The sequence below is a fragment of the Haplochromis burtoni genome, unplaced genomic scaffold, assembly GCF_018398535.1.
Source record: "Haplochromis burtoni strain Fernald_Lab_line unplaced genomic scaffold, NCSU_Asbu1 Contig_410, whole genome shotgun sequence".
Classification (NCBI taxonomy): domain Eukaryota; kingdom Metazoa; phylum Chordata; class Actinopteri; order Cichliformes; family Cichlidae; genus Haplochromis; species Haplochromis burtoni.
In genome coordinates this window covers 520,426-529,208 of record NW_024582771.1, presented here as the reverse complement: position 1 = coordinate 529,208, position 8,783 = coordinate 520,426, and the positions used below count along the sequence as shown (strand labels likewise).

General features: G+C 40.0%; 1 protein-coding gene and 1 pseudogene across 1 annotated transcript; both read right to left on the bottom strand.

The window, feature by feature from the left end:
• Positions 1-3: 3 nt before the first annotated feature.
• On the bottom strand, positions 4-3,605 carry stard3nl (STARD3 N-terminal like). The gene is made up of 8 exons (XM_042213032.1): positions 3,590-3,605; positions 2,960-3,054; positions 2,747-2,824; positions 2,359-2,412; positions 1,742-1,859; positions 1,088-1,183; positions 141-208; positions 4-61 (listed from the first exon to the last, which is right to left on the bottom strand). Exons 1-7 carry the CDS (start codon positions 3,603-3,605, stop codon positions 144-146), a joined length of 522 nt encoding a protein of 173 aa, XP_042068966.1. The 3' UTR covers positions 4-61; positions 141-143.
• Positions 3,606-5,413: 1,808 nt separating this feature from the next.
• Positions 5,414-7,717, bottom strand: LOC121812028 (annotated as a pseudogene).
• Positions 7,718-8,783: the final 1,066 nt, after the last annotated feature.

The following is an 8,783-nucleotide window of genomic DNA, read 5'->3' as shown; positions in this document are numbered from 1 at the left end:
TCCCCTCAGTAGCACAACGCTGGAGGACCCAAAAATCCCTCCATGTTCAGGATCGGAGATCCTGTGGAGAAAAAAACAGCACATCAGACTAATACTGTGGATACGAATCCTGACTGACGTCTGTCATTACGTATTCTTACCTGTTAAGTCACTTGTGTAATGAGCCCTTTTTCAGGTTCGTGTTTATCATCCAGCTCCTCGTCAGAGTCTGAACACGAAAGGGAAATCGGTCAGCGTTTTTATAGAAACACCACAGAAAATGTAGGATGATAAAAGAACGGTGGAGCCAGGATTTTAACTGCCAACCTTCAGATTAGAAGACGACCCCTCTGAACCGGACGGCTCAGGTATTCATGCCAACTAAATGTATTATCCTTAAAGACATTAATGGCATCTACAACTGCTTAATAGCAGATGATGCCCTTCGCTCTTATTTTGAAAATTCAGCCACTGATAACCAGCCTGACAATTCCCGTCTTGTCAGGTTTCATCATTTTTAAATTTTCTTGTTTATTGACCTGTGTGAAACAACTGAGGCGCGCTTGTCTTAATGCAGGAGGCTGCAGGTTCAAAGCAGCTGCAGGAGGCTGGTGTGAGAATAAACCTTCACTTTTAATTCTTCACATTTTACAGAAACGGGAATTATTTTTGTATTTTGTGTTATCGACTGCAGCTCTGCTTCTGCTCTGGAGAGTGTCTGTGTCTGCAAAGGATGGGCCCACCCATTGTAGGGAAGGCTCACTGCAGAGGCAGCTGAGTAATTGAATTATTTTCTAAGCAATAAGATGTCTGCAGATGAAAAAGCTCCTTTCACTGTGCAGTGAAACAAATACTGAAGGAGCTACGCCACTCATTTCTGGGTGTGAAGTGCAAAGCTGGAAATCTAAAAACTCTAATAATAATAATAATAATAATAATAACATGACAATAAAATGAACTGTATATCTTCATATTTTGTGTCTGTGCGCTCATTTAAATGGGAATGAAGAGTCAGAATCATCAGACTGAGCAGTCTGAAGGAGCGACAGCTGAAGCGAGTGTGTCGGGTGTGTTTGGGTTTGTCTGATGTCAGTGGGAGGAAACAGACCTGCCAAAGACTCTGGCGGAGAGTAGAACTGCCCATCAGATAAAGGACCTGGACCCAGGAGAGGAGCCCTACTTGTATCTATGATGGACTGATGTCCTGAAACACAGAAGGATGAAGGAAGCAGGAATAACTGCATCAGCAGGACATCAATGAGGTTAGAATAACATAACAGTGGTGAAGTAACTTTCATTTATCAGGTGAGTAAACACATTTGCAGATTTTGTTCATAGCATATAATTATTGATAATTACCTGTGAAATAGCAACAGGAAGCTGATGCATTACACTTTTTACTCTAACATTATAATAAATAATTATAATATTAACTTCTTATCCCATGATCATATATTTTAAATAAAACAACTGAATAAAATTACTCAGTATGTAGCTTTGAATGTTCACCAGCAGGTGGCAGTGTTTCACCAGAGCGCCTGCTGCTGCTCTTTATCGTTTTCTTGTTTCTTTTTCATTCTCCACTCAGAGGCTCTTGAGTCATAGTACTTGTTTTTTCACATTCTTTTGCTAACTTACAGGAAGGTTTTAAAAGGAGCCTGTAAGGTAAACGATCTGTTGACAGAGATCACAGCAGTGACAGCAGCAGTACTGCAACAGTAATGAAGGTGCCTTTTTTATTATTAGCTCAATTGAGACTCACTGTTTTCGTCTTCGATCTCCTGAGGCAGGACCTTGAAGTCGAGCAGCCACGTTTCTATCCAGGCCAGAACGAAGGAGATGATGGGCAGCAGGTACCCAAAGGCCCCCTGACTCAGCAGCTACACAAGAAACACACACGTCCCAATATGAATACGTAATTCTACACAAAGCATACAAAATCTGACCATTTAAAATTTAGAAGGTGCAAAAACAAATATTTATTATTGTTAAGCAGCAGCAATTACAGGTTTTCCTGTACAGGAAGTTTGCTTCACTTCCTTAAATCCTCATACATGTTTGCATCGCCATCGGGGAATATGGAGCAAAGACTGCAGAGGAAAATTAACTCCAACAACAAACTGTCCTCTAAGAGGTTTTTGTGTGTGGACATTGACACCAATACTAAAATAAATAAAGATATTATTAGAAGTAAAAAACTAAAGTCAGTGCAACATTTTTGTTACAAACAATGAAAATATTAGATGTTGTCAGGTTTCCTTAGATCAAAGCTTTAAGTACCACCCTGTTTCCTGAGGTGCTGTTAAGGTGTGTGTGTGTGTGTGTGTGTGTGTGCACCCACTAGTGCAGACAGTTAGGAATTGTAAAGCTTTTTCTTACCTTCGACAAAATGACTTTAGCAATCAGGAAAGCACAGCTGACTGCAGTGGTGATCTGCACAAAGACAGAAAACATCAGAAATGCTCATGCTGTTATTTTTGCTAATATTTTAAACAGAACCCCTTTTACCTGAAAACATCCTCATGTTAATGGTCTTTAACTCTCTAAATATACTGAATATAATGAAGTGAAATGGAAAATCACAGAATCAGCCTGTAACAAACACTGATGCCCCCTGATGACATATTTAATGCACAGAAACAAGAATTAGTGCATCCTCCTGCCAGACACTTCACTGTGCACCCAACAATGTGAGCTCTTGCTGGGCAGCGCCCTCTGCTGGCGCAATTACAGAAGCACTGTTGTGGCGTACAGCCTTAAAACCTACCGCGATGGCCCACCAGTGACGAAGCTTGCAGACAGCGTAGGCCAGGATGAGGACGGCAAACCTGAAAACTGCCAGCAGCTGAGGGAGGGGAGGAAGGTGAAGGTGGCACAGAAGGAGGAGGGAAACAAAAAGGAAGGAAAAAATAGTGAAAAAAACCCCACATAAAATAAAAGATATAAAGTTGATCATTTAAAGCAAAAGAAAGAACCTTACAAAGATGTCGAAGAAGGAGGCGTGGTAGTCGTAGTGCAGGACTTCTTGTTCCAGCCGATTCTGAATGCCGCCGTTCACCTGACAAACACAAACAGCTCATCATGACAAATACTCTGAATGTTAAAGTTAACCCTGACACAACTGAGGCTAAAATGACCTGAGTGAGGCAGTTATATTCTTTGTTACTAGAGGAATATTTTTTGTAAGTTTATTCCATCTAAAATAACAATCATAAGTTTTAATACAACACAAAAACATGAGAAGTTGTAGGATTCAAATAAACATTTGGGGTTAAGGCTGTGCGATGACCAAAATCTCATATCCTCATGTAAGACATTTCTCATCCTGATAACGATGTACATGACAAAAAAGGGCTTTTTATGTAAACTCTGCGAATCTTGAGTGAATGATGAAGAACAAACCATAACGAGGGGCAGGGCTACTACACTGCATTGTGTCCATCAGGTAAAAAAAAAAAAAATCTGTTGGCTAATCTACACCATATCAATAACAGCTTCCTTAAGGTTTTAAAATGCACTGCAGCTGCATTTTAAAACACATCTACAAGCAATGCCAAAGAAACACACAGGTATGAGTACAGAGGTACTATGAAGGTAGCTCACTTCTTACTGGAGTATATCACCATAGTGACTTAAACTGTAGAGCAAACCTGCTTCAGAGCAGGTTGTGTTTGAGATTACGGATCAACAAGTATGAAATCACCACTTAGCTACCAATCAGTTCTCTGGAAAACTGCTTTACAACAAGTACCTGAAAGATCCCTTTGGACTGCTGTGCCATGGATAGTGGGAGGATCTTTCCATTGATGAGCATCAGTAGTCTAATCAGTTTCAGAACAATTTCACAACATTTTGAATTCCTCTATAAACATTAATCTCGTTTTTTTCTTTTGTCTGCAACGCTTGTCCCTAGCATGTCCTCGTCCATGAAAGCATTTAATCTTATCTGAGCAATTCCTCTTGGTCTCCTGTATCACTGCTCATCATTCGACATGCTTTTCCCAGTATATCCACGCCCATTTTTGTATTTATGCTTGTATTTTCTCCCAGACTGGTAAACATCAACAGAGCTCAGCAAAAGAACTTTTAGTTCCTATTTCAACTTTATTAATACAAGTGTTTAACCTTTTCATGTTTATAGTTTTATCTTTCTTTGTAAAGTCAGCTGTTCTGCTGCTCTGTATGTGATTGGTCAGATGCCCCCAACGCCACCCCTTTCATGTAAACAGGCTAGTAGCTAAAATGGGAAACCCTGGTTTACCTTATAGAGTTGATAACTAGCGTCATGTGATCACTTAGTCTGATTGACAATGTTGGGATAAGTTAATCAAGATAACAGAAAGATTTCTTGAGTATGATGAACAATGAATTTAACTCCTAAATGTGACTTCCTAACACAGACTGTGATGACGTCATACGCTTTGTACTTTGATGTGTGGTGATTGGAAGTGTCTGTGTGGTGCAGCCTGGACAGACCAGACCAGCTGCACCACACAGACACTTCAAGAGAATGATTGTTATGAAACTTCCATACAAATTGAGGGAAAAATGGAGAGTTGTTGCCTATGAACTGCAGGAACAAAATGGTCACAGAGCAGTGTTCACTGATCTGGTTGCCTTCATAATAAAACAGGTGAAAGTAGCATCAGATCCAGTGTTTGGCAACATCCAAGACTCACAATCTGGAAGCAGCTTTAAAGTTTCAAGTTCCACCAAGCAAAGAAAAAAGGGAAGTAGTTTTGCCACTAATGTCAGTACAGTTCCAGGAGTCAAAACTCAATCAACTGGAAGCAGAACAAATTCCACTGTTCTGCATAGTTGTTTGTTTTGTTCACACAGCAATCATTTACTAGAGAATTGTAAGCAGTTTAAAGCTAAAATGCATCGGGATAAGTTGACTTTTATCAAGGAAAGGGGAATTTGTTTTGGTTGTTTAAAAGTTGGTCACATAAGCAAAGACTGTAGGAGTCGTTTGAGACACAGCAGCTGAGCAAATGATCATTTCATGCTGAAGACATCCTCAGACAGAATTAAATACATACATAAACACAGCCTGGTGCCAATAACACAGCTAATGACACTGCTGTATCACTGGCTTTACTGATTAAAGACCATATCTGAAGGAAATCTTTGAACACAACAGAAAGTGACCTTTTAAACCTGCGACACTGATGCTGCATTCAAGGACCATTAAAAACATCTGAAAGGACTTAAGAACATGAAGAAAATGTGACTTGTTTCTCTGTAATGAAGCTGTTTTAGTGAAGAAAGTTGAAAGGTCACAGAGCGACTGCTGAATCTTCTGCTCTAAACATGAACTCTGAACTTTGTGATGCTTCAGGAGGAAAACTGCTTCAGTTATTCTCTCAGATTAGTTTCATATTTTCTGCATCAGATTTGAGTGAGATCCTGGAATGAAGACAGAAGAAAAGACTTTGTTCAAAGTTTGATTTATAGTCAAACCTTCCAGTTTATTCACACAATAAAACATCAACACAATATATGAATTCATTCATTAAAATCACAGTTTTTCCTCATTTGTTTGATGATTTTGACAAAAACAAACACAAACACACACACATGGTCTGCCATACTCATGAAGAGAAATGTCGACATTTTTCAATACAAATATTCCAGAAACATTTAGAGGATAGAGAAGTTTACATTTTCATGTGGAGAAATATTTTAGTAAATCAAAATGATGATGAGCAGTGATAGCCTCCATAAACAGTCACAGGAAAGATCTCCTTTAAAAACTCAGAAACATCAAGAGAACAACTAGAAGATGTGGAGGTACCACCCATAATGTTTGACTGACAGCTGATCTCTGTGCAGAAATGATGGAGAGAAAATAAAATGAAACTAAAATACAGATTTAAACCCACAATATGAAAGACTTCAGTCTATTTGAGCTTAATCAACTCAGCAGTGTCTCCAAATAGTAAACCAAAGTCCAGCATAGAGCGGCTGAGTGAATGTGGTCTGGACTCTGTGGAGGAGAGTCATGGTTTCAGAGACGCTGTAGAAGGACAAAATACCTGCTCTGTGATCCAGGTACACTCCTACTCTGGAGGAACGAGGACCTGAGACAGGAGTTTGGATGTTGTTGTACCAAAATGTATAACTGTTGTTGTTACAATACTAATGACCAAGATTTGTCATTACGTCCAAAAACACATTCATTACCCCATCCTTTTCTGCTGATATTCTTGTATGCGACTGCTACATAAACTCCTCCCCCTCTCCACTCCACCTCCCAGTAACAACATCCAGTGAATCTGTCTGGATGATCAGAATAAGACTGTTGTTGATTCATAAATGTTGCTTTTCTGTTCCCCTCTGATAATAACAGCCATGTGTGTGCTGTGTTTGGATCCAGTGTGATTTCACATGAATATTTTAAGAATCCAGCTCTGGTCTTTGGCTCTGGTGGATCTGACAGTAAAACATCCACTTCAGTGACTGTCAGTGAGATGTTTGTCCATTGCTCTCTCAGAATGTCCTGTAGTTTATCTCTGACCTCTGACACAGCTGCTGTCACATCCTCAAAGTAGCTCAGAGGACGGATATTGATGCTGGATGAGTCTGTAGACTCACTGAGTGCTGACAGTGAGGGGTAGTTGTGTAGAAACTGGATGTGATCCTCTGTGTGTGAGAGCTGCTTCAGCTCAGCATCTTTCCTCTTCAGCTCAGTGATCTCCTGCTCCAGCTTCTCCTCAAGCTCTTTGACTCGACTCACTTCAGTTTCCTGCTGGGATCTGATCTGCTGCTTCACATCAGAGCTTCTTTTCTGGATGAGATGGATCAGCTCAGTGAAGATCTTCTCACTGTGCTCCACTGTTTGATCAGCAGACTGATTGATGGCCTCCACCTCCTGTTGAAGCAGCTTCACATCTTTCTCTCTGTCCTGGATTCTCTGCTGGATGTTTTGTCGACTCACCTCCAGCTCTCTCTGCCTCTCAGTCCTTTCTGCTGCAGCTGAGACTGTGTCGTGGCCTTTATGTTCATCCACAGAGCAGAGATAACAGATACTCTGCTGATCAGTACGGCAGAACATCTTCATCACCTCATCATGACGAGAGCAGATGTTCTCCTGGAGCTTCTTGGAGGGCTCCACCAGCTTGTGTTTCTTTAATGGAGCTAACATATGAGGCTGAAGGTGTTTCTCACAGTAAGATGCCAGACAGAAACAGGACTTGAAGGCTTTTATTTTTCTTCCAGTGCAGACATCACAGGCCACATCTTCAGGTCCAGCATAGCAGTGATCAGCAGGAGCAGCTTGGAGTCCAGTCTTCTTCAGCTCCTCCACTAAATCTGCTAACATGGTGTTTTTCTCCAGGACAGGCCTCGCTGTGAAAGTCTGTCTGCACTGAGGGCAGCTGTAGATTTTCTTCTTTTCCTCTTCATCCCAGAAGCTTTTAATACAGTTCATGCAGTAGCTGTGTCCACAGGGAATAGTCACCGGATCCTTCAGTAGATCCAAACAGACTGAACAGCAGAATTTTGTTTGATCCATTTGATTCATGTGCTGTGCCGTTTCACCGTCTCTCAGTGACTGTCAGACAGTTTCACTTCCTCTGAACAGAAACAACCTCTGTGCTCTGAAGGGAAACAGATCTCTGCTCTTGTTCACCTCCTACAGGAAATGAGGCTCACCAGCAACTGCATTTACACCATGTTGTTTAGACCCATCCTGATACAGACACATCTGTGAAGGGAGGCACTAAAGAAATATTCTTACAGAGCGACCAAGAGCCAATCACATGATGCAGGGTGTGGTATGTTTGGTTACAGCATGCAGTAACAAGTCTGACCCAGTTAAAGTTTAATAGTTTATCTTTACTTGGCATTTGAAATTGAGTCAACACTCAGTGAGTTCATTTTATATTTCAAAAAGTTCAGCAAAGTTTAGGATGCTGTGATGAATAAAAATAAATGACACTTTATATTTTGACATTTTCTAATCTTAGTTCATTCTCACACTTACAGAATGATGCATGGGAACAACTGACTCCACTAAATCAAACCTATGTTCAAATGAGATTATGATCATTAAATAGTAACAAATATTTAAATTTAGCAACAACAAATGCAGATCGGTCCACAGTGTTTACAAAAACAAACAAACAAACATTATTTTGTAGTTTTACTGTGTACACAGAATCTCTCTTTTTTTTTTTAAACTTCTGCCTTACACCTTCAGCCATTTTAGTTTGTATTTGTTCATATCCACAAATGCAGCTCACGTTCTGATATCAGCCTTCTGCACGTACACCGCGACCGGGAAAGTGCCACTTAAAAGTTTCAGTGTCATGAACTCTGGTTACTGTATGAGTTTTGTTTCTCCACCTTTAAGGAACTCGAGACCTTACAGGAGGTTTATCAGAAATAAATCATTACATCCTTATCAGTATCCATCCATCATTCAAAACATTACATTCATTTTAAAACTTAAAAATATATATTTACACTTTCAATTAAAAAACAGAGTGTTAATGTCTTATTTCCAGCATAATGTTTACTTATAATTCTGTGATCATTTTCTTGTGCTTCGGTTGAGTCACTGCAAAGGAAAATAAGCTCATGGATGCCACAGAAAGGATTGTTCAGCCAGTATTGAGCCTGCAGACCAGACTGTAGCAGAAAGAGAAAGTCAAACTCTTAGAGATGTTTATGATTACTTCAATGTCTTAAATATGTGCATGAAAGAATATTAAGGTAACATATAGAGATGTGAGCGATACTGTTTGTTTTGAAACGAGAGTGAAGGATTGTGTGTTAAAGAAAACGAGCCATAAACGTGC